This window comes from Dermacentor albipictus, chromosome 10 (genome assembly GCF_038994185.2).
Source record: "Dermacentor albipictus isolate Rhodes 1998 colony chromosome 10, USDA_Dalb.pri_finalv2, whole genome shotgun sequence".
NCBI classification, from domain to species: Eukaryota; Metazoa; Arthropoda; class Arachnida; order Ixodida; family Ixodidae; genus Dermacentor; species Dermacentor albipictus.
The window spans coordinates 54,940,414-54,966,964 of NC_091830.1; the positions used below are offsets into that span (position 1 = coordinate 54,940,414).

At 44.3% G+C, this 26,551-nt stretch overlaps 1 protein-coding gene across 1 annotated transcript; it reads left to right on the forward strand.

Annotated features, from left to right (window-relative positions):
* Positions 1–26,506, forward strand: LOC135907668 (mast cell protease 4-like). The gene is made up of 8 exons (XM_065439369.2): positions 1–160; positions 3,050–3,077; positions 3,171–3,244; positions 6,515–6,615; positions 13,734–13,872; positions 15,873–15,990; positions 22,446–22,600; positions 26,255–26,506. Exons 1-8 carry the CDS (start codon positions 83–85, stop codon positions 26,420–26,422), a joined length of 861 nt encoding a protein of 286 aa, XP_065295441.2. The 5' UTR covers positions 1–82; the 3' UTR covers positions 26,423–26,506.
* Positions 26,507–26,551: the final 45 nt, after the last annotated feature.

A 26,551-nucleotide genomic window follows, 5' to 3' on the forward strand; every position in this document is an offset into this window, starting at 1 on the left:
GTAATAAAAGGCTTTACATAACATTGGGTGTGTCGGATCGCGAAATACGAAGACGTCTTCGAAGAAAGGTCACACTGGGGCGATGAAATCGTGCGACAAATATCATGCTCAAATAAGCTTAACAATAGTAATTTCTCTATGGTCATGTTTTACGATAAAGGTAAGACCGTCTTGGATGCATATTTTTCTTTGTTTGAACTTTTATATATACAAAATGTAGCTGTGCGGCCGCTGGGCCTAGCAGCGTAGAATATAGAGAGCTCGAATCGGAACAACTCAATGCAGATCTGTGCAGAAAAGTGTTCGAGCTTAAAATTACGAGCGAAATTGGCGATTCCATATCTATTGCAATCGAATTCATTTTTGTATGGTGCTAAGAAATAATTAATAAACTGCCAAGGTAGGCTCGAAAATAGGAAGAGCAACAAAACCGAGTGAATAATTGATGTGTGTATTTTCGATATAATCATTTTAAGCGTCCGTATGAATCCTTCCGGCAACGCACGACAGCTGGTCCTAACGGCTTAAACATTTTGTTTATATATGCAAAATTATGATGAGGGTAAGACTAAACGATACCAAACGCGCATTTTATGATCGCTAGACCTTATTTACTCAAGCGCCGTGTACAACTGCTATTAGGCGAAACAGGGCTATTCTAAGCGGTGCCCAACCAGCCAGCCACCAGAACTTAGTGCAACGTCGGCACAACCAACCAAACATAGTTTTTTTAATGGACGCTTATCTAACCATTTTATACCCTAATTGCATCTTTTGTGCCATGCGAAAAGCAAAACATCGTTGAACTTCTATTATACGAGCTTGAGCAGCGATACGATGCAGCTTCTACTCGGCACCATCGTCCGGAAGTTAGTACAAGGTGATATCGTAATGTTCCCGTTCTATGAGCGACTATGGATACCGTACATCGTGATATTCATATTTTTGCGAAACACAATACTTTTAAGGTTAACCACTGTCAATGGGAATAAGACCCAATGAACTACTATTGCATTTGAACATACCTGTAGTTTAAGGATAAGACAAATTAACCGCTCACATTAGTTGTAGTGTTTGGTGAGACTATCAATTGTTTTTCCTTTGCGAGGCTCTCGGTGCTGCTCTTGGATCTCGTTACGGCACTTATATTTGATCAAACGCTGATGCATGGCTTCAGCATGAATCTTGTGAGAACCGTAATCTTTACGCGAAAATCTCCGGCACCAACACGGAAACCCTAAGTTCATTTGGCAATTGAGGTTTTGTGTTGGCGTGGTGATGAGAGTGCGTGTGGAACAACCATTGCACGCGTAAATGCTGGGTTCAACCCTTTAACACACACATTGCCATGAAACCGTCCCTGTGTGAGCTTTAGTAACTCCACTAGTGTTGAGCCGAAATAGACGTGAACAGAATGCTATTCTGCTGCCTATTCAGAAGTGAGCGAAGCGCAGAACTAGGGAGCTCTTTCCCAGCCACCTAGAGCTTCACTGAAGTGGCGATAAAAGAGCCGATCAAAATGTAGTTCCAAAAATGTCTAAGCAATCAGCAGGCAGCAAAATGTCCTTTAGTGGAATTTTGTGAGGAAGTCTCTACGACCGCGCAATAATCATTCCTGTAGAATAGGCAAACTTGGACGTTGACGATTCCGAAGTGCTTTTTTTTATAGGTGAATTTTACTGAAAACAAGGCAAGGAGTATGGCAAAGGAGAAAAAGAACTTTTACATAACAATAAGTAGGGCATAGAACAAAACGAAATGTTTTTTAGATGCCTCAAAATGCCTAAATGAAGTTCCTGAAAAGGTTCTCTAGATTGCCTAGCTGCGGAAAAAAGTCAAACTTTGAGTTCCTCTTTAGCCAGTATTTAGCAAGAAGGTCCCTTTGGTAGGTGGCACATAAAGTTACAGCTGGTTCCTAATGTTCACAATGTCATGTGTCTCTTTGTTTGAAGAGTATAAATAACTTTACTGTTCGTACTCCATCATGCCTGGACCCTTCCTCGACCAGAAATTTACATTTACTTGCCACATCAACAATATTGCTCACTTCAGGCGTCTTGCATATGTTTTTGTAAGAGTTTCTATATTTCAATTGTTATGCATATCTGCATTGTGAAGAAGAAATGAAGGAATAAAAATTTAAGTCATATCTTTCGCATCTTGCCAGTAACAGAGTTCAATGCAAGCCGTTATTCAGATGGTGCGAAAGTTCATTTTATTACACACAACAAGTATGTTAGCGTGCCTGGCTGCATCGAAACGCACAATTATTTTGACCTCATGAATTGTACCAGAGTTACAATATATATGTGCTCCCTAGAGAATTGTGGCTCAGCTAATATAATATTCATGACTGGATAGGCCTAGCTTTTGGTGGTAGTCCTTCAGACGCACAGAAAAATCTGGCAAAAGAAGGGATCCCTCTCTCTCTCTCTTTGGCTAGGCAACTACATTTCAAAACGCAGTAGTAGGGCCATTCTCATAATAAGGATATCTATAAGGGGATAACCCTCGACTGGGGTACTGCCTGTATTTAGATACTCTTATTCAGTGTCATCCGAAGACTAACTTAGCTAGGTTAACCTAATGCAGGAATATTCAGTGTACTCCGCATACCTGTGTTTAAAATGCAACCAGTAATGCATGTAAAACTTCAAGAGAACTAGCTATTAGTCGGACAGATGAAAGCGTATCATTCGATTTACAGGTTGTCGTTTGTATTTGTCGATTTACCTTTAATTTAGGTGAGCCACCTAGCGAGAGAAAACATTTGATTCTTTCGGAATGATTGCTTTAATGCATACTGTGCCCGAGAAAAAAGGAAAACATTATTTTAAACATTCTGTCATGCTGCTCTGTACTTATGATTGCTTTCTAACATGCTTAGCACAAGAGTCGTGAAGTTATCCTAATGCAACAAATGTACGCATTAGGATAGTTTTCCGTAGGTGGTGGCGAAGCAAGGAACGCGCAAAAGTTATGGAAATGTGAGATATATGTTCAAGCACAGAATATTGAGTCACCTGTTTTGACTTGCGACATATTTCAGGCTCAGCCCTTTCCAATTAACAGCAGGGGTGAGTAATTATATTTGATTTTCTACGTAACTAGAGATCGCAATAAAGTAATATTGATATGTATATCTCCTTAAAACCATGTTTCTTGTTTAGAGTGCGGCCTTTCAAAACCTCTCGGCAGAGTAATCAACGGGAGCATTACATGGAGGGCTCAAGTACCATGGCTGGTAAGGAAGAGGAAGGCTGTCTTCCTTGTTGTTTAAAACTCATTTATATTCTGAAAAATCATTGTGCTTTGAAAGCAAGTAAAGAAAGTTCCTCGCACTGGTAAACTTATCGTTGAATCATTAACAACTAAAACATTATTTAGCAATCTATATATTTTTTAGTGAGTGACAGAGAATTACCTTTGGAGATTAACATTTACCTACGCAGAAAGCAGTGAAAAAGAACGGCACCATTATTGTTCGCAGCCCACTTCGTAGTATCGTATTGTGTTCCTAAAGACTTTCCTCTAGCCTAAGTTGCTTTTTGTCTTTAATGCAGGAAATAAGTTCTTACGCTCCCATATCGCACTCAGCACAAATATTTAATGAACAAGGGTCACGATGATATCTTGCGATGTTAACTGTTTAGTTTGATCGCTAAAAGTAGTGGCGATGTATGAAATGACCCGCCATGGTCGCTTAGGGGCTAGGGTGTTGGGCTGCTAAGGACGAGGTCGCAGGATGGAATTCCGGCCACGGCGGCCGCATTTATATGGAGGCGAAGTGCGAAAGCACCAGTGTACTTAGGTTTAGCTGTTCGTTAAAGAACCCCAGGTGGTCTAAATTCCCGGAGTAGCCCCTACCGCATGCCTCATTATCAGATCGGGGTTTTGGCCCGTAAAATAATATAATTTAATTTTAATGTATGAAATGAAGTTTTTATCATCATTATATTGTGGGCATCAATACTAAAAGAGAAATTATTCACACTTTTATTAGGTCCTGACTGTTTAAGTAGACATTCCAATGAAAACCTTAGCATCCACGATCTTGAGGAACATATTGAGCAAGTATCGGATTGTAACTCTTAGTATAAAGATTTTATGCTTATTCAGCTCATTCAACAAGGCTCACAATACCGCGGCTTGTATGAAAATATACTGAAATACTAAGGGGTGAGGATAATGAGACATATTGTGCATTGTCTAGTTGAGTGAAAACGTATGTATTATGTGATAAATTTTGATGGGCAAGCTATTAGCCATTACCCGCAAATAGAGTAGTTTTCCTGAAGACTACCCAATCCGCGGCGTCTCAGCTTTAAATATACAACGCGTTTGGCTCAAAATTCAAGTCGTAGTTTTCATAAAAGTTGAACTGTGCATAGAAATATTATACCAAGTATTCTCAGACAGCGTGCATCAATCACCTGCACATGCCTTAAAGCGAATATTTATGTATTATTCGCAGGAATAAGTTACCGTTGGAGAATGCCACTTTGAATACATTTGTAGAACGCCGTGATAATATTAGGAGCAGAAACCTTATGACATGGGCACCTTAAAACAATGAAATCAATGTTCAGCTGCATGCTTTGAGTGTCAGTATATTCAGAATATTGGCTGGCGCATAAGGTGGTAGCACGTATATCTGTACCCTGTAGTGCGTACAAACCTATCTAATAACATTGATTCACGACGGCCATATCAATGTATGAATGAATAAATGAATGAATGCAATATTTGAATAATTAATTAATTAACCAAGAATTACATTCACCGTATACACTACATTGTTATGGCGAAAATCGGGGCTGTAGAAAAAGCACCTGTGCAGCTTGACTAAGTTCTAGGGACGCGAACTTAAGCAGACAGAGTGAAACTCTTTCTGTGATTAAGTCATAGAAATATGCCAGCAGATAGAGAAACAATGATGAAGTACGATTAAATATGGGCAGTTACAAAAACAATGAAACCGCATGCATATTTCGATTTGTCATTACAGACTTCAGCAGTTCCCTTACAGTTACACAACATGCCAAAGAATCTTTTCTCACTAATGGCTAGAACGTCAACATTTTTCGCTCTAGCTCATGTAGACATGGAGGCAGAATGCAAGAATCCTTCGTGCAGAGTCATTCTATACAGACGAACCTGGTGCAGGGGCGGTAACAGTGCACCTGAAAATAAAACTACGCGAATTGCACGCATATGCGAATGGGACATGAGTGAACTTGTCCTTGATGTGTACAGAAATTTATTCACTTTCCCATCACCACCCCTACGCACATCAACGCTCCGCCAAATGCAGAATTGTGCCCCCCTTGCTCAAATAACCTCTTTCTTTGCACTCGGCTGCATTTGGTGATAATTTTTTCGATATTGTGCGGCCTGGTTCTTCACTTCTCCTAGGTCTCTGCGCGCTCTTCTTTGACTCTGTTACAAACTTCAGTTATATCAAAAGATTCGGCTGCATTTAATGACTGTTTCCATTCTCGACATTTTGTTGCTGATTTCTCCGTTTATGTCCTTTCGTTCCGCTTGTCTATTCGGTCATCAACCCTGTGGCACATTCAGCCACGTTGGGGAACGGGCCAATATTGTTCACATTAACAGCGCCACATGCCCAGTGGTTGGCCCAGTTTGGCCCGTTTGCCCAAAGTGCGTCTATAATCGCCAAGACAGCAGCAGACATCACCCGGAAAAGAGGACAAGGGGGTACAGCAAGATTTGTTAAAATTAGTAAAGGTTATTGTCACTATGGGTTGTAGTCTAAATTGCAAAGCGGGGAGACCACGAAATGCCCAAACACCAGTGGTACGTGAATCGATTCCCGGCTTCGGCGGCGCAATTTTTTAGAGCTGAAATGAAAAAGTAGTTTTTTTTTTGTAATGCGAGGGCGAGTGCCTCAGGGCACAATGGGGTATGGTATGCCAGCGAATAAGGATGATTCAATGAATGAAAAGTAATTTCGTATTTATTTGCGTACGCAGTTAAAAATAAAACACCCACATGACCAATATACAATCGGTGCCTTTCTCTACACCGTATCTAATAGGTGTGATGTTCCTTGTAATAATGAAGAGCAATAATCAGTCACTTAACATCTGTTGTCAATGGCTTTAGTTCTATCGCGCACGCGGAATTAGTGTAGATAAGGTAGGCTATGCAACATTTTATGGTTCGTTCTTGAAATATCTAGCGTAACCAAAGCTTTGTATTTAGTTATTTATCCCTACGAATAAAAAAAGCATTATTGCCACAGTCCAATAACAGTAATTTTACTGCCTATATTCACCGCATGTCAACACAGTTCACAGTTTAAAGAAGCGGCAAATAATTCAAAGATTGCTAAACATTAGGAGATGTACGCAATTTACCAAATGCACGGAAATAACAAGCAGTCGTGCGCTGGTAACTCTCTTTCAAGGGCATAATTCTAGATATCATATTTTGTGCTGTGCATTTAAGTATATTTTAATTCTAAATGAGACATTATTATTTCTTTTAGGTTCACGTCTTCGCTGTGTCAAAAAAGGGACATGGAATTCCATGTGGTGGAAGCATTATCACCCGGGACGTGGTAATGACAGCTGCTCACTGCGTGTATAAGTATGTATAAAGCATTCACCTTTTTTATGCACCATAAAAGAAAGCTTTTCTCCGAGTGAACCTACGTTTTTAGCACATGCGCTGATAATCTTCAAAAGCTATTTGTCGTAAATTGGTGCTTTTCACACACATATATAGACAGGACTGTAGGATTACTTGCGCGGCAGCGAATAATGCATATTAAATGATGCAGCATATTAAACGAATGGAGCCAGTATCGTTCACGTATCTTTCTTCATGACGGAGGTCACTATATCAAACGTGCCCTGTGGTACTGAAACTTTTTATAAAGAGGAGCACATATGATATTGGATTTCACATACATATTGTACCCCTCCGAAAAGAGCGCTCGCCAAATAATTACTGCGAAAATGGGAGAAAAGGTCTCGCTTTTAAAAAATTTGCTTAAAACGTGCCGTGTACACTTTATTTAGTTAATGGCGAAGCACGTTTAACTACACTTTAAACCTATAGACAATATGAACACTCCAGGTAATTATCCCACCGAGGAATAAGAGCCGGAAACTACGATATAAAGTGTTTTCTAGAAACATGGTTGTAAGGCATTGTACATAAACGATAGTGAACTTAGCTGCAGCCAAACGGCAATGCGAAAGCACAGGGTAGGAAATGAGATACAGAGTAATATTTACTCTTACTTAGCTATTTTTGATTATTTAAAAACAATACTTACCTTCATTATTCTTCTTTGGGCGTTTTGCAATAGCTGATGACACTTGCAACAGCACTGCTTGTTGGCCTAGTCAGTGCTTGCCAATTGTGCTATGTATTTATTCGAATACAACATCAGCACCCTCTCCTGTTCCCTCCATAAATTCGAGTCAGTACGTCAAGACCATCTCTGCTCCTTTCCTTGCTGTAAAAAAATGTCACGAGAATTCAATGGAAGGTCATCGCTGGGTCATGCCGTTGCTCGGACGTTGAATAGTCGAGCAATATGGACTGCTCTCGCATTCTCTACTGGTCCCTCTTGTGCGGCACAGCATATTATGGTGTGGTGCCCTTCTGTATGATTGCCAAACATTTTTATAATTTATTGCAGTGCCGGCCCACATAGAAACCGGCGGCAGGCGTCCTGAATAGCCAAGCCAATGGCTGTAGCCTCGTCTATGTATGCCGACGTGGTTTTCAAGGAGGCCGTTATTATGTAGTTCTGACACGTAGATGATACGCTGAAGGTGTGTAACTGGTTCGACCATCATCCGTAGAATACACTGCCGGACCCATGCCGAAACCTTTGTGAAGAGTCTTTGCCCTTGTTCTGCGTCGTCAAAAATGTACTTGGGATGGATGTTCTCGGCAATTGGGTCCAGCGCAATTTGCGATGGAACGTTGAGGACTACCTGTGCTGTTTCCTCCCCGCTATAGTAGGGTCTCACGGAAAAACAGAACCTCGTCAACACTTTTATGACCTGAAATATAGAGTAAATAATTATTTCTGAGCACATACCGTCGCGAATACATGCTCGTCAAAAGTACTGTCTTTCGAATCTCTCTGTATTACCGCATTTGGGAAGACTAAGCGTTGTTTTCAAGGCTCTTATGATTATTGTGTTTGCATTTATTATCTGTTCAATTGTCAAAGTATGATGTTACTACACGCGTGTGGTATATGATTGTTGGAACGAGGCACGTAGGCGCCATCTTTCGACAAAAGAGGAGGAAAAAAGAACTGGGCTCGCTCGGTCGATTTAACGGGCCAGCGCTGCAGCCGCTGCTGTAAATATAACCTGTAAATAGTTGCTCGTCTTACTGACTCGTCCTTCGCGTAACATTGTGGTGGAGGTGGAACGTTCCCCGTCCTCGCCACGGATCTCCGAAGCGGCCGTACTGTCTTTTACTGAGCCATGACTTCCGATGGAACCACCCCGTCGTCACCTACACATGTGGCGACAACCTGAACGTGCGTTACGGTTCCTAGTCTCCGTGATCTTGGCACATTCTTGGTTGGCCGTAAAGTCCACGAGCACATGACCGAGGATGATAAGGTGGGCCATATCCTAAAAGACATCGCGGCGACGCCTTGAATTTTCTCTTCAATAACGACGTTTCTACCGCCGCCGCCATCGTCAGAGAATGCCGCCGCTTCGAGGTAGCCAAAAGCCGCCGCGTCGTCTCAGTTTTCTCGGCTCCCAAACAGCCCTGCGACATCTTCTTGCTCCACTCTTACCGCCCCACGGCCATTTCAAGTGAACGTCACACGTATCGTTCGCCGTGAGATTGAAGCGGCGAGCCTGGCCCCCCTTCATCCACGACCCCCTTACGGTACCTTTGACCAAGTGGCCCGCACTATTACCGTTATTGAAGCAGTTGTGTGGCAAGAAATTGCAAACCTTGGCATCCCTACCACCTGTTCTGTCTCCTTACCTAATTCGGCACCCATTCCCATGTCCACCACCTGTAACGGCCATTATTTCGCTCCCAGACCACTAAATCCAGCTGACGGGCGAACCCCAGACGACAAACCGATCTGCTTCGGCTGCCGCCGCGTTGGTCATGTATCCCGCAACGGCCGCACCGCATGGATGCCGCCGTACTGGAGCTCATTCCCTGCTCCTCGCCCTTACGCCAACGCTTGCCGTCTTTACTCTACTTCTGATGCCCCTGAAAGCCGCTCCTTCGTGCGATCGCCGTCGCCTCAACGCCGTCGCTCCCTGTCACCCCATCCTCGCCGCTTGCACTAGGCCTTGCAGCTAGGCCTTGTAGCTCTTGGTGGTAGTGCTGCTTCACGTTCGCCCTGTCCAAATCCTCTGTTGACGCTCCTCACCAACACGAACATAATTGAAGTCGACACAGATGGTGCTCCGTTGACGGCAATAATTGATACTGGAGCCCAAGTGTCCATAATGAGCGCTAACCTATGTCGTCGCCTCAAAAAATTCTAACGCCTGCCATCACTCGAGCGGTACGCGTCGCTAATGGCACCACTGTTGCCGTCAGCGGTATGTGCACTGCTCGCATAGGAATTGCTGGCCACCAAGTTGCAGTCTTGTTCACCGTGCTGACCAGTTGCCCTCATGACCTAATATTCGGGCACGACTGTCTGACGACGCATTCTGCCCTCATCGACTCTTCCACAGGTACGCTGTGCCTCGAGCTTCCTCTTCTTTCAGACGTTCGTCCCGAACAACCGAACACCCTCTGCACTACATAATTTGTTCGCTCACCTCCGAAAGCTCTAACCTTAGTCGAATTGGCCTCATGGAAAACGAACCCGCCGTGGTTGCTCAGTGGCTATGGTTTTGGGCTGCTGAGCACGAGGTCGCGGGATCGAATCCCGGCCACGGCGGCCGCATTTCGATGGGGGCGAAATGCGAAAACACCCGTGTGCTTAGATTTAGGTGCACGTTAAAGAACCCCAGGTGGTCAAAATTTCCGGAGTCCTCCACTACGGCGTGCCTCATAATCAGAAAGTGGTTTTGGCACGTAAAACTCCAAATATTATTATTATCATGGAAAACTGTGCCTGCGGACGACTATAACGTCACACCTATTCGTGATCTCCCGGTGCGTGACATCTCTGTACCACACTCAGTCGTAACCCTTGCCGCTAATTGGATGACTGTCCTCACTATCAACTTTGGCTTGACGAAGCAAGTGTTACCTGAAGGCATAGCAGTGGCCACGCTGCAGTCAGTGACAGAGGACCACGTCACTGCTTTTGCAGCCGACGCGTCTCCAGATCCTCCTGATTACCCACAGGATGCCTTAAACCACGACGGCGCATTACGTCCCATGGTCGCTCCGGACCTGACACGTGACCAAGCAGCTGCTGTATATCGCATTTTCCTTTCTAACCACGACATATTTGACACTGATAATCAACCACTCCGTCAGGCGCCCCTTGTTAAGCATCGGATAAACCCTGGTGATGCTGTTCCCATTCACCGCCGACCATATCGCGTGTCCGAGGCAGAGTGGCAAGTTATTCTGCAGGAAGTAAACAAGATGCTCGCCAGAGGCATTGGTGAGCTCTTGTTGAGTCCTTGGGCGTTACCGGTCATACTCGTCAAAACGAAAGATGACACGTGGCGTTTCTGCGTTGATTACGACCACCTAAACCGAATTGCTAAAAAGGACGTTTACCTTTTACCACGAACCGACGACGCTCTTGATTGTCTTCACGGTGCCAAATACTTTTCGTCCATCGACCTTCGATCTGATTATTGGCAGATTTCTGTCGATGAGCGAGACCAAGAAAACACATCTTTTGTCACCCTAAATGACCTCTACGAATTGAAGGTTATATCTTTCAGTTTATGCAATGCCCCACCACATTCGAACAGCTGATCAACTCTCTGCTTCAAGGATTCAAACGTTCAACTTGCCTTTGTTACCTTGACGATGTCCTTGTGTTCTCTCCTACATTTGAGACGTACTCTGAGCGCGGCGCAGCTATTCTTGACGTCTTCCGCATGGCTGCGCTCCAATTACACTCATCGAAGTGCCACTTCGGGCATCAATAGATAACAGTGCTAGGCCATCTCTTCGATGCTTCTGGAGTACAACCCGACCCGCAGAAGGTTCGAGCAGTAACGGCTTTTCCTGTACCTCAGTCTGTCAAAGACGTCCGGAGTTTTGTGGGGCTCTCTTCTTATTATCGAAGGTTCATGAAAGATTTTGCAGGAATCGTTGGACCACTCATTGAAGTTCTCAAGACATGCCTTTTACGTGGAGTTCCCCTCAGGCTGGCGCATTTTCACGTATTATCACGATTCTCAGCAATACACTAGTCTTGGCCCATTTTGACCCGTCCGTACCTACAGGGGTCTGAACCGATGCCACTGTCTATTGGATTGGCGCTGTCTTATCGCAACGCCAGCACCAGGACGCAGATTGCGTTTCTCGCTACCCTGTCGAATACCCGACGTCTACGTCTGATGCTGACAACGACTCCTGTGTTCACTCTGTTTCTCCACTGCTCACGTCGCCAATGAGCAGTACCGTGACCCAACCTTGCGTATCATCATTGACCGCCTGGAATCGTCGCTTGCCGACAGTTCCCTTCACTTATTCACATTTCAATATGGCGTACTGTACCACCACAACGTTCAGCCGGATGTCCCTGCATTACTCCTTGTGATCCCTAAACACAATCGCTCGGCTGTTCTCCGCGAACTTTACGACCTCCCCACTGCTGGTCACCTGGGTGTGTCACCTACCTACGACTGGATCCACCAGCGCTTCTTTTGGCCAGGGCTTCCTCACTCCGTTCGAAGATACGTAGCTGCGTGTGAGAAATGCCAGGGACGCAAGACACCGTCGACGATCCTGGCTGGATACCTTCAACCACTCGACATTCCCGCGGAACCATTCTTTCTTGTTGGTTTGGAGTTACTTGGCTTTTTTCCTCTTTCTACCTCTGGGAAAAGGTGGATTGCTTTGACCACGGATTACGCCACGCGCTACACTATCACCCGAGCGCTTCCTACAAGCTGCGCCACAGATGTCGCCAATTTTCTTCTACGCGACGGGGTTTTAGTACATGGAGCTCTGCGACAACTTCTCACAGACCGTGGCCGCACATTCATATCAAAATTATCGCGAACATCCTGCAGTCCTCTGCCACGAGGCACACGCTATTCACGTCATACCATCCACAAACAAATAGCCTCACGGAGCGTATCAATCGCACTATCACAGACATGCTCGCGAAATATGTCTCTTCAGGCCACACTGACTTGGACCTCGCTCTACCGTTTGTCACATTTGTCGCTCTACCATTGTCACATTTGTCACATAGCGGGTTATTCCCCATTTTTCATTCTGTTTAGCGGAGAACCAGCACTGCCCCTCGACACAACCCTCCCTGTTCTCGCGGCATCGACCAGTGAATATGCACTTGGCGCCATCGGCCGCTGTGCCCACACAAGGGAAATTGCCCGTGCACGCCTTCTGAAATCCCAAGAGAGTCAAAGGCGTCTTACGACCGGCGACACCGAGACATGCACTTCCCGCCTGGTTCTTTGGTGCTTCTATGGTCTCCGTCATGTCAGGTCGGCCTGTCAGGAAAACTGCTGTCTCGTTACACAGGCCCATACCGAGTGTATCGTGCCGTGACTCCCGTCAGCTACGAGATCGCCCCTGACGGCCCATGTGCTTACCAGTCCAGTCATATCTTGCGCGTTACACGACTCAAGCAGTATCACCCTCCCAGTGATGACATTTAGACGCTCCGGGACGTCGCTTCTGCCGCCGGGGTTTATGCTACATGCCTGTGGGATTTGATTGTTTGAAAGAGGCACGTGGGCGCCATCACTCGAGAAAAGAGAAGAAAGAATCAACTGGGCGCGCGCGGTGAATCTAACCGGACAGCGCTGCAACCGCTGTTGTAAATATAACCTCTATATACTTGCTCGTCTTACTGACTCGTCCTTCACGTAAGAATTTAGAATGGTGTATGTGATGCGGCTAATTACGAATGCGTTAACCAGGCTGATGGTTACTCACTACGGTAGCTCATTGTGGCGACTTGCCACTCTGCGTATCATTCTGACCGCGTTTTCTGTGACTCCCTTTAGTTTTTGTAGGGTGGTACATGTCTCAGTGTTCTAGTGCATGAAAATCCCCGATATTCTGAGCTTCTCCACCTTCAGAATCGGTGCCTCTTCGAGAGTCAGATTCATTAGCACCGGCTCCCTCTTTTTTGTGCATCTCGTATTCACCTGAATGAGTTTCTCAGGCCCGCATGTCATGTCCACCGTCCTCGCCTGTTCCACGACTGCATCTAAAGCCTTTTGAATAGTTTCTTACTTGTTCCCATAGGACTCCTGGTGAGCCCATAAAGTGATGTTATCGGCATGCGTCGCACAGCTGAGATTAGGGTTTTTATCTCCAGGGCTATCTTTCTCCTACCCCCAATAAATCGCAGTGGAGACGGCATAGCTCCCTGAGGGCTGCTTCTGTCGGACCTCGTGCAGCCTAGTTCGACTGTGCCCTTGAGGAATGAGCACATGTAGCAACAAATTCGTGCTCCACAGTTTACCAGTTCCAGTGCCTCCATTATAGCGTGGTGGAAGATGGTATTGAACATGTGTTACTGATACCATGGTACATGTGAACTTGTTATTTTTTACATATATTACTCATACATGCAGAGCATCTACTGGGGGAAGAGTAGTCGTCTACCACAACACGACATCACGACATGATGATAAGCAGATCGACGTGAAACTGACAATGGTACACCGGAAGTACAAGGGCTTGGACTCTGGATATAATATCGCTTTATTAAAGGTGTGTTTGCCTGCCAAACGTATTCCGTATGTAACAACTTTCATAGCGCAATGAATAGCTACCACCGTACTAGGTTAAAAGTAAGGCAGTTGTACCTAATGAAATATTTCGTATGATGTGCAAGAATTCTACACGTTTCAATTAGGATAACTATGAAAATTACACAGAGACAATTTCTTGTGGATTTCGTAAGAGTAATACGGAATTTCAGTGGTAAACATATCGAATAATTTTATGGGCATAAGGAAAGTTTTAGTAGAGTGTATACAATGAATCATTGTTGCGAAGCCGCGGAAACAATAATGAAAGTGTATTTAGTGTGCTCATTACGAAATTATACATGCTCAAGAGCGATGAAATGCTGCGACTTGCATATGAAGATATATATTAGGCTGCAATATATGGAACAGTGAGGGTGTTGTGCTTATCCCAAACGGCAGGAAGAAAAATTTATGGTGGGCGGGATAGGTATTTATATTGTAACTTCTCTGTAATATTCTCTGTAACTTCTCTGTAACGCAGCTATAGTAACCACATTTGACACTTATAATACGCAGCCCTGTAGCAGGAGTGGCGTGCGAATTTAATATCTAATAAAAGAGGACAAGATTGCACCCAATTAGCACGCAGCATTACACCTATATTATATATATATGGATATGTATGTATGTATGTATATATATATATATATATATATATATATATATATCCATATATATATACAGTAAAAGCTCGTTAATTCGAACCGCAAGGGGAAGCCGCTTCAGTTCGATTTAACGAAAGTTCGAACTGACGAAAGTGAAGGAGGGCAACGGTGCACTGCGATTTGGAAGCAGTATAGGGCATGTCAGAAATTTGGCGTGTCAGAAAGTGATGGCGTGTGCCGCGGGCACACGCCATCTCCAAGTCGAAGCTCTGGGTCCGACTGTGCCACACCACCGATGTCCACCGAAACGAACGTTAGCCGAGGCTTAACACCATCCCAATGAATCGCGACGGCAGATACCTCCTAAGCTGAAAACAGAGGTGCACAACATATGAAGACTGCCGAGACAAAGACGCTGAACATGTGAAGGTGGCGAAGGCCCTGATTCGTTGGTTCTTGATTGCAAGCGCAGCTGCGACGTACTTGATTCGCTGTGTTTTGGAGCTTGCCGTGCCATCTCCGCACAACATTAGCAGCTGTACAAGATTTGCAAAGCCTCCGAGATTCGCCACGGGCAAGAAGTCTCGGAGGTTACGTAGAACGGAGAGGTGGCAGCCGCCGCTGCCTTCTGGCTGACCCCGCGTCGGTTAGATTTTTGTCCGATTTTGCCTTCTCTCGCCGTTCTCTCCGTTTCTGAGGCAATACAGCCTTGTGTGTAGGCAGTAGGCGCGTTTCTCTGGCCGTGTGCCAGGCGAGCGTAGTTCGAATTATCCGTGAGGGAACCTTCTCGCGTTCGAATTAACGGACTTTTTTATACATAGACTTCTATGGAGTTTGGCCGGACCAAATCGTACGGTTCGAATTATCCATAAATTCGAATTATTGAAGTTCGAATTAACGAGCTTTCACTATATATATATATATATATATATATATATATATATATATATATGCTACGTAGTAGAGAATTCCTGAGTTCTATTATAACGTAAGTGTTAATGTGTCATTGCTGATGGCTAGGAACGACCAGAAAAAAGTTAATTCACAACTACCATAAGCCACAGCCTTGACATACTTGTGAATGTTTATTAAGTAGATGCAGATGAATTATAAAGATTTAATATTGAGGCAGACAGAGGGAGTGTGGTACTTCGGCCATGTTATATACTCAGATATTGTGGATAATGGTCTCACAACACTTTCTGATCATGTGGCTCACCCTTTGTAGTCGGTAGTATTAATTATATTATTTGTTAAAACAAAAGAACCACTCACTGCTTGGATTCGGCACTGCTTTTTTTTGTTGTTAAACGTGTGACCATTTTGTGAGATCGTAATATGCTTTCCTTTGCAGCTCTCTCGTCCTTTGAGGCGCTTTGACAGCTTCGTAAGGCCTGTTTGTCTGCCGAAACAAGGTGAACGTACCAAGGCAATAAAAATGCTCATAGCAGGATATGGAGATACCGATATGAGTAAGTTCAAACTGAACTCTCTGATGTGATGTGAATATTGCTGGCTTCTAAGGTCCAACAAAACAATGCAAACAAATGCAGGACTCTTCTTGATGTAGCAATAATGGGCCTTCCCAGGCCTGCTCTTTGTTAGACAAATTCAAATTTTTGAGCATTTCGATTTCGCTTCCTTCTAGGTAACCATAGCAATAACATACTCAGTAAATATTCTGCAAGCGTTGCAATAATTTCAGTATACTAAATTTGGATCTTTTAGGTAATAAAATGTTTACCAGTCTATTATGAACTTTATGAATTTATAAACAAGTGAGGTACATCCATGTAGCAACGTCAAGGAATTGAATTTTTGAACTGCATTCGTGATTGTCTCGCTATGGTGGGCGCAGCTTAATAGGTATCACATGTCACTCAGGAAGACAGGGTAGTATCGAAGGCTGTGGTGACCGCTGCGATGGCTTTGCGTTCATTGCTTTGCCTTGTTAAGGGTAAGATCACGTGATCATATTATTACCATGGTGGTGGTACTTCCATTGGGGCAAAATTCAAAAACAGTCATGTGTCATGAGTGGGGTCCACGGTAAAAATCCCCAGCTGATGTAACTTATAGGGGAACCTCTCACTATGGGGTGCTTCTGCACAAATTATATTTTGGATCGTAAAACCTCATACTTTAATTTTTTATTCAATGTCCTGCTACCACTCCACAAACGTGTCACCAGATAGCAGAAAGAACCGTAACCGCTACTGAAGATTTGGCCGGATATTACACCTCGGAACTTGCAGACAATATTAAAGTTGTTCTTTCTACTCTGCAATGCCTGCAAAACCTCTGGGTTTGCCAGTGGTTGTTTGTGCGACTCACTCTTCAAGATACTTCCCGAGCTTTTGCCAAAGTGCGCAAGTTTACCTAGTGTAATTCATTTTAGCAGACGCTAACTACATTTACTGCAAGCAGTAATTACAGAGAACCTGTACACGCCTAGGCGAAACGCTCATGGTCCGACCACAGAAACCCTCCTGCGGGGGGTATGAGCCGTTGCATTCGTCTTCCGGAGAGCCAACATCAATGTCGGAATGACCCCGCGGCTCGTGCAGTCCAGCTAGTTCGCGAAGCGGAGCTTCGTTACGTTACGTTACGCCGCCGACGTCACGGCCGAGCGAAGTCCCCAGCGGCGACAACGGCCCTAAGATCCCGGCTTTAAAAAAGTGGCCCTGTGTTAAATTAAATCTGTGGCCCCTGTATGTCAGTTGGTATCTACAGTACATAACCGCGTCATAAACAATGTAATTAGCGACTTACAAAGCACAAATGCGTAACATAGCTCAGAAAGGCTTTGGTGTAACCGCTAAATTACCAAATGAACCACTGATTGCTCCCCTCCATGATAGTGATCTTGTGAAGCCACGTGCGCGTGATTTGAAATAATCGCTGTGTTAAACCCAAGCCAAACGCGCGCGAAACCTCATTAATAAATGCGGACGTAACGAATAAATGAGAACGAGCTTAATAAACCGTCGGAAGTAACCCAGCGATAAACACCGGGGCCAGACATTTCAGCTTCGCTGGTGTACCATCTGTACGGGGTGCATAGGTGGTGTTTTCTTTTCTTGCATTTCGAAAGCTTCAAACCGGAAACTTCTTGCCAGCATATTAAGTGACCCAATAAATGAGGCAAATGCTTCAGTGAAACGAGTTCTTCGGCGAGTTGGTGACATAATGCAGGCATAACAGCAGCGCCAAAAAGACACCCCCACAGACACGAAAGAAAGGAACACGGACGGATTGGCAGTGGCAGCGACTGTCCGTATCCTCTCTGTCTGTATTTTTGGCGCAGATGTTATGCCTGCAAGAAGCAAATGCATATCTTTCTATTAGGTATCTGTATTTATTCCTCATACCAAATCTGTAATATTAAATTATTTCGGACAGACTTGAATATTATTTGTTTATTTCAAAATGCTTCGTGAACATTCTCCTTGGGCATGTCGATGGAGTTTACTAAACGTGGTTTTTGGGCACTAGATGAGACATATCAACGGAAAGACCAATTTTTTTGTGCGTGTGTTTGTGTTTGTGCGTGTCTTTCATTCTATATGTCCCATCCTGCACCAGAAAACCATGTATATGAATGATTTTTGCAACGCATCTTTTCTGTTTTAGCTTGTTTTCTGGTAGCTTGAGTTCCAGCGATTTGACTCAAATGATGTCTTGATTTCTTTCCGTAAAATTAAGGAATTTGTTTTGCCTATATTATTTTATTGTGGAGGTAACCTATGTTCTCCTCATAATTGAAGCTTTCATGCTGTACGAAAAACTGCAGGGATGTAGGTACCTTATCTGAAAGCATGTTTAGCGCCAGCAAACCAGGACGGAAGGGAGACGACGCCACAATTTGGGACACGGCAAATCAAGGGACGGAACGTAGAAGGAAGGTAGCGGTAGTGCCTTACCTGCATAGAACGGCACATAAACCTAAGAAAATGGCTAGGCGGGTGGACACAAAAGTGATCTTTTGCGAACCAGAAAAGCTAGAAAAAATATGTCTATTAATGGACCCGTACCGTAAGCCAGCAGCCGGATGCCGTATTAATCATCGAAAAGCGCCAGTGGGATGCGTAGAAGCTGTTGTATTGGAGCTTCCGCTGTCCTGTGGGAAAAAATATATCGGACAGACAGGGAGATGTCTTAATGACCGATTACGGGAATATTGCCAAACTGTGAAAAATAAGCAATACGGTCATCTATCGACCCACTGTCAGGAATGCGACTGTGCGCCAGTGCATGGATCCTACCGGGTTCTTGCGAAGCACAAAGATAAAGACGTGCGAGAGATTATTCAGGCTCAGGCTATCTGGCGGAATAGTGACACGTGTGTTAGTGCCCCTTCAGTCGACTTGTTAGATAAGGAGATGGCTTTTTTGGATGGGTAAGGTTTGGATAAGGTGGCGCCATTGTGCATGGGTTATATAGGTGTATTTCCTGAAAATCAAGTTGTTGAAGTTAGCGCATTGTCGTGTCGTCTCCCTTCCGTGCTTATTTGCTGGCGTTAAATATGCTTTCAGTTTGCCAACACGCCCAACAAATGGCAATGCCGTTTCTGAAGCCTGGAAAGAATCCTGCTGCTCTGGACTCATACAGAGCGGTATCGCTGACCTCCTTTGCAGAGAAGCTTATGGAGAAGCTGGCGTGCACAAGACTCACTTGGTATGTCGGGCAGGGTCGAAAACTACCATCACGTATGACTGGGTTTCGGCAGCCTCTAAGCGCTCAAGACAACGTGCTGGTCCTGCTAAGCCGATGGCCTGTCGACACTTGCTGTTTTCATGGATGTTTCAAAGGCTTACGATTACATGTCTCAAAGAGCCATCATGAGCCAGTTACAAGTTATAGGCGTCACGGGTCATTTCTTGCACTTCTTACATACGTTCCTCAATGATCGTCGCATCAGAGTTCGTCTTGGCGACACTTTGAGCGATGAAATACGTATATTTCGCGGCGTGCCACAGGGGAGTGTTTTATCTCCCTTATTATTTAACATCACCATCAGTAGCCTCCCAAGAGTACTAAACCATCGAACACCAGTAAAGATATTTATATATGCCGATAATATCTGCATATCTCCGGCTACCAGCATCGCCGCCTCAGCACGAATAGCTCAGGAGTAGTAAAAGCCATTCAGGGGTTCTTGGCAACGATTGGGTTATCACTTTCAGCAGAGAAATCGTAATTCGTAGTATTTCCTGGAGTGAAAAGAAAATCTACACGCTTGACGCTGAATTTCAACGGCTACCAGATTCGACAAGTTACCAACGTCCGATTTCTCGGCGTTACCTTACCACAGGCTATTCTGGCGCTGCGGTGATGACCACGTTGTGGCGCCACCGTCACACAGGCTATATGCGCCCAAGCGAGTCACTGGCATATGCTGGGGCCAACACCCGACGTCGATGCTACGGCTACATACAGCGCTGGTTACCAGTCGGATACTGCATCACCTACCTCCGATGCCACCTTCAGACAGCCAATATGAGCGCTTAGAAGCCATCCACCGAAAAAGTATCCGACTTTGCCTTGGAGTCCCGCAGCCAGCGTCAAACAAGAAAGTGGTCTACGAAGCTGAGTCACGCCCTCTACTACTTCAGACTTCCCAGGCTCTCATGACCCAGCTACTACAAATAAGTCTACGCTCGGCAAAGCCCGGTTACGAAGTACAGGTAACATGCCGCGCTCACGTTTTTATGCAGCACTGAACGCGCTTCGCGTATTAGGATTGCGTTACTCGAGACAGAGGGAAAGCATAAAACCACCCTGGACATTCGAGGACATCACGTGCAACTTAAGTGTACCACGATTGCAGTCGAAGATCTGCATTCCATCTGCAGAAGCCAAGTCATTATTCCTGGAACATCTGTACACGACTTACCCGAATCACCTACAAGTATACACAGATGGCTCTGTCAAGGTAGACGAAGACCGTTGGGCAGCTGAAATCTATATTCCCTCTCTAAGAAATACGTAGTGTGGCCGTCTGGACTGTATAGCCTCGTCGACAGTTGTGGAAGGTGTTGCAATAGCGTCTGCTCTGCGCACACTAAGGACTGCCTCCGCAGAATGTGGTTGTCCTTACGGAGCCAAATGCCCTGTTACTACAAGTATACCGTGGTCTGCCATCGCTCAAGTTCCCACGCAAATCACTAGCCATCATGAAAGAACTCAGCAACAAAGGCTTCACAGTGAAGTTTCAGGGGATTCCCTGCCACATTGGTATCTCTGGAAACGAAAAAGCTGATGCGCTTGCATACGCAGCGTTCTATGATCCTCCCAAAGTCAAGGCTCCAAAGAGTAATCAAGTGCAAAAATCTGACATTTGAAATCACTTTACGTCGCTCTGTTTTCCACCGCATCGCCTAACGAAGAGATTGCATCGAGGGGAAACCTCATTTCTATATCAAATAAGGACAGGATCTGCTAATACACTGGCCTGGTTATTTAAGATGGGGCGAATCAATTTTCCGAACTGTAGGGCATGCAATGAGACAGGAGACATCGAGCACTTTTTGCGGTCCTGCCAGAAATTTTAAGATGAAAGGGACGCTTTCCTAAAGAATCTTGAAAAAAGGACCTTCCGCATGCGTACCTGCAACACCTTATATTTACCGAGGGATCAGTTATAGCCCGCAAAGAAACTTCACGTCTGCTTATCGAATTCTTAAAAGAGACTGGTTTGATGGGCATATGGTGAAACCCTTCAGCGGCATTGTGCGAGATGCTCGGGTGGAGCAATTGCTGGCCATGATCGCCAGGCAAAACCCACCTATTGCTACAATTCACCACCACCACGGAGATGTACAAAAGCACAGTTTGCAATAGGGCATCAGAATATTTGGGTGTGGTAGTTCATAGTATTTTCTTTTTCTCTTTGATTGTTTAACCTAGGTAGGACATTAGGCAGTATAATAGCAAGAGCTTGGTGGCGCAACCCACCGCCCCGTTCCAAAGGGTGCAGTCGCGGCACCATTTCACATTTTGTGCGTGGGGCACACTCTGTGGCTGCTTTCCTATGAGACAAAAATGCAGATACTGGGCTGTGGAGGTCGCGTGCTGCGATATCATTGTGTAAACATTACATTCGGCCATAGCCTGAAAAGAGCGTCTTGAGATGGAGCCTGAACAGCATGCTGGCCACGTATGCAGAAAAGTACGTTAACACGCGCCAGAAAAATGACTCCAAAGCGTCTACTCATCATCGAGGACACCCAGGCCGCAGAGAAGCGTCTTCTCTACGCAGCGCAACGTGGTTCAGACTGCGAATGACTGCGAATGTATGTATGCAATGTATATATACTATTATAATAAATGATTGATTTATGTACAGCCCCATCTTTCAATTAAAGTTTAACACTTCTGCCGCAATTCGATGTTCTATGCGAGGCGATGATAATGCTGAACTGTCTGAGAGTTTATCCGCCATGATGCACAACACCTCAAGCAAACACGCCTTCCTGCGTGTTAAGTGGACTATGAAGACAAACATCAGTGGTGCACGCAAGGCAATATTGGCGTTTAACGCCAACTCACCACACTCGTATTGGCCTATACGCTGAAGAAATTACACATTCGCCGCTAACATTCACCACCTAGTATTGTCAATGGGGGCCAGCACCGCAGAAAGCTTCACTTTCATCGATTACTACAGTGCGTGGTATCCGCACATTTTTCCAATGAGCTCATAAATCTCGCCCAAACATTGCGTACCTAATGGCAAACTGGTATTTATATATATGCTATGCATGTTTTTCTTTCGCGACAAAAAGGAGATTGCTATATAAGAGGCCAAAGATTATGTAGTTTAAATATAAGACAACTCTTTGCGGTCATTTTCGGGTTTCAGACTACACTGAACGAGACCATTCCTTTCTAATGCACCATTTTTTTATTTGGTTCTTTTTTTCAGACAATGGGCCGCCGGATCGAATATTCTACTACGGGGCGAATGTCTTATCGGACTCTAGTTGTGCCCGTGCCATTTCTAAGCAGTGGTGGACGATTTCGCCAAGGGTCCGAAAACTGTTCATGTGCAGCAGGAACAGCCGCAAAACGGCGTACCAGGTGTGCCATCAGTCATATGCCTTGTTGCTATATTTTTGATATCGATCGTTGTAAAGCCGCCTAAGTTTTTGTATGCGATATTTCTGCCCATTAACTGTCATAGCCTTTGCGGTCATTTTAATATTATTGCACGCCAAGCGCGTGTGTGCATACGAACTCTGACACACTTCTACAAATTTGAGAATTTGATAGGGAAGAGCAAAGTTGTCTAGTACAAAAAAGGCAAGCCGCACGTTGCGCCCAAGATGCTGTGTCAATACATAGTTAAACAGTATACACTTGACCCCAGAATGTCTCTTTTTTTCCTGGAACAATTGGAGTAACGCAGTGCATCAGCCAACGCAGACTTGGTTGATCAGTGTGATAAGACTCAAGGGGACACCCATCCTTTGCCACAAAGAGTAGGATTTGACGCCTAGCGAAATTCACTTTCTATATGATTGCGCATTGTTGAAGAGTAAAATTATAAATGCGCAAAACCTGAAAGGCGGAAGATGTAAAGCTCTGATATGTGAAAAAAAAGAAAAAAAATGTTGCAAAAAAGAAGCACAGAAACGTGTTCACGATTCTGCCAAGCTGCAGCTCGTGGCAGTAATACTGCGTTCTAAGGTAATATAATTTCAGTCAACTTTTTTTTGTCGGCAAAAACATATCCTCTTTTTGACTCATGCTCTAAAAGCTGCGAAGAAACACCTTGACGAGGCCTATATTTTTATCCGCTAACCTATACTCGCTTGGGAAACTCTTAAGCTTTCGCAACCATGTGCTTTTCTGCGTTCTTCTGATAAATTTCACAGGATGATCACTCTAGTTTTGGAAGATGTTTGCGAGCCTAATACGTACTCTTATAATGAACGTTAATTGCCACACGCTGATGCTATTAATGTCTCGATTTCCTTTTTTTGTGTATGGGTAATGTGGATGAGCCGTCCAAAGGTGGATCTCCTATTTAAAGCCACCGCTGCAAGCGCCACGACAAGGTCTATGTACGATTTCATTTAGAGACAAGCATATGGGTTTCAAATTTTTCATAGCCTCACTGCAGCGCCTACCAGTACGGTGGTCATTGCCGTGTCACGGGACGTACTTCCGATAGTAGCGAGCGAAGGCGCATCCACACGGATCGTACTCCTCCGTCTATGTTATACAATTCAACCGAAGATAGCCGCTGCTACTTAACAGCTTACCTGTTGTTTGCATCCGCATGTTTGAACCACTGTTTGCGCACAAGGCCCACGGGGGACGACAGATAGGCACAGCAGTGGTAAGATACAGTGCGCATGCTCAGATGAAATTGAGGTTGTTTCTTCTTGCCCGCAAAGGAAAAAAGCACCAGGGGGCATTTAATGCTGAATGAAGTAGCTTAGCAGTAACGACTCTTTGAGGAGAAAACCAGCCCCCATAAGCCTACCCTCGCCACTTATGCAGGTGTGTTCTATGAGAAGTCGATGATTGTCACGTTTATTGATGCTTCCGCGAAAATATCGAAATCATTGAGAGCTATGTGCTGGTTCAGTCAAATGGATTTTCAATGAACTGATGCAAAGGAAAAATAGAGAAATAAATACACGCTCACTGATCACCTGACACAAAACTGTGACACGTTTTGCCCCTCTTGTGTATGACGATCGCAAAGTGAAACGTTAATCGCAGTTCGAGGCGTTTATATACTATCGAGAACAACTCTAGCGAGAAGCACTGATTCAATATTTGGCACAAAGGGGCACTCATCACAAAAAATAGCTCAGCGTGTTCAGGGAATAACGACAACTTCGACGCCCCCTATACGCGCCACGCAATTGGTACAGAGTGTGCTTACTACGCATGCTGGTCTCTCAAACCAGGTTGTTGACTCTGATTGTTAATCATGTATAATTATAGAGATGAGGTTAAGCAACTACTTCTGACTAGCTACAACAGGTTATTATAATTTTAGGCGTCCGGATCGTTGCGAAGTTCTGAGATGTTGCCATGATAAATCAACAAAAAGAGCAGCTTGTGTCAAATTCCAAAACATCTTCAATATTTCTTAACTTATTCCATTAATATAAAGGAGAATGGTACATCGCCATAAAAGCGTGTACACTATCAGTTTATTTGACACTGTATCTGTTTATTTGACACTGACATTGATGCTTTAATATAACGCGGCGGTGGCTCAGAGATCTCCAACTAAAGTGAAATTCCTGCGGGAATTCTGCTACTAAGGACGCCTTCATTAAAATCGAGTGAGTGGTTTCTATAAGTGAGTGGTTTCTATAAAATATAGTTGGTGCTTACAACGCTATAGTTAGCATAATACCGTAGAGAACCTAAATTTCGGTGGCTGTTTTCAATTAGCAGACCAATATTCACGGCCTACGTAATAGTCTTGGCCTTTGCACGTTAGCAAGCCTACGTTGAATATAGTGAAGAAAATACACGATCTTTGAGACCCGTTTTAGAGTAACTTGCTTTTGGTCCCACAAAGATGATGTAAATAGTAAAATAAGGAAAATTTAGTCACATTTCTTCGACAGATTTTGAATATGAACTCGCAAAAGAATCTTCACGTTACTAATTGGGAGGACGAAACGAAAACTTGTTTGTCCTAAAAATTGATCTCTGCTTGATGAATATAATCCTGTTATTCCAAACCATTTTCATTACTCACGTAAACAATTGTCAGACGTAAAAACTTCTACAGGAATATAACAAATTGCATGCGCAATGACAAAGAGTGCCTATTTCAATCGGTCATTAGCATGGCACGCCCTGTTATTCAAACGGCAGCAGATATAATTGTAAATGCAGTACATTTTCGTCAGAGTTGGCACTGGTGGGTTCCGCATGTCATGTTCTACAAAGTCAGGCAAAGTACCGCGCCTTCTGCTTAACTAAACGCATGAACATATCCATTTTCGCTGTGACTGAGCAGGCGCGCTTGTTACATCAAATACATATTTATAGGTTCGAAATTAACAGCATGCCAATTAAAAAAGGCAGTGAAGCTTTGCACTGCTTTTTTTGCTTTTCAGAGACACTAACTTGCGCCACCAACGCATGAGGAGCCTACTATTCACGGTGGTCGCTTTATGCAGCGATTGCGACTAAATTGGCAATGGTATTTACGTATTTTTATAATAGCCGAGGCACCCAAAGTATAAATAATGTCGTTGGGGCTAGGTTTAAAGATATTCACGCTCCACCATTATGATGAACCTTTTATTCCTTGTTGCTCACAAATTTCCTCCACCAGGTTCAAAGAAGTGACACTAAATAGAAAATGTGATTCATCATGTGCCTTGAATTCTACCGTCGTGCTCAATGAGAGCTAAGTGCTCCACTGCAACCCACCTCCATACTTCAACTGACGTCCGAAACATTTTCCTTGGCGTGATATCCTGAAACCTCGCGTAATGTACTTGACGATTTCCAGGCAGTCAACATTAATAAAAAAATCCACAGCCGGTTCGCCATAAAAACTCGGAACCACTATTGGAGAGCCAGGGAAAGCTTTAAGTTGTAACATCTTGTTAATGTTGATTTCGGTTCTTTCGTTGTGTGCACTCTGAGTGTTTGCTATTCTGTATTTTCGTGTTCTCAAACTGTTTTGCACTTTTGTATGTTTATATATAAAGTACTCTTCGCTCACAGATGTTTTACTTCTTGTAGGGTGACTCTGGAGACCCTGTGACGGCGCACGTTCGGGGGAAGTCTGTTCAATACGGAATCGTGTCTTTCGGACATAAGAGGAATCGCGGCCCGGCACCTATTCTACATACGCGGGTTTCTGTGTTTATTAAATGGATCAATAAGGCGCTCCAGAAAATGGGCCAATAGAAAAGCTTACACTTAGCCTCGCCATCACGGACGCCTCAAATTTTCTTGAAATTGGCGCATGAATAAAGAAGCGGAGCAGAATAAGTTGCCCTTTTGTGTCAAGAAATAATGAAGTTGCGTGAAAGTGAT

Coding starts and splice junctions, on each gene's coding strand:
- LOC135907668 (XM_065439369.2), top strand. CDS start 83: ATGAAATCGTGCGACAAATATCATGCTCAAATAAGCTTAACAATAGTA. Junction 3,078..3,170: donor CTTTCCAATTAACAGCAGGG/GTGAGTAATTAT, acceptor TTTCTTGTTTAG/AGTGCGGCCTTTCAAAACCT. Junction 13,873..15,872: donor ATAATATCGCTTTATTAAAG/GTGTGTTTGCCT, acceptor TTTCCTTTGCAG/CTCTCTCGTCCTTTGAGGCG.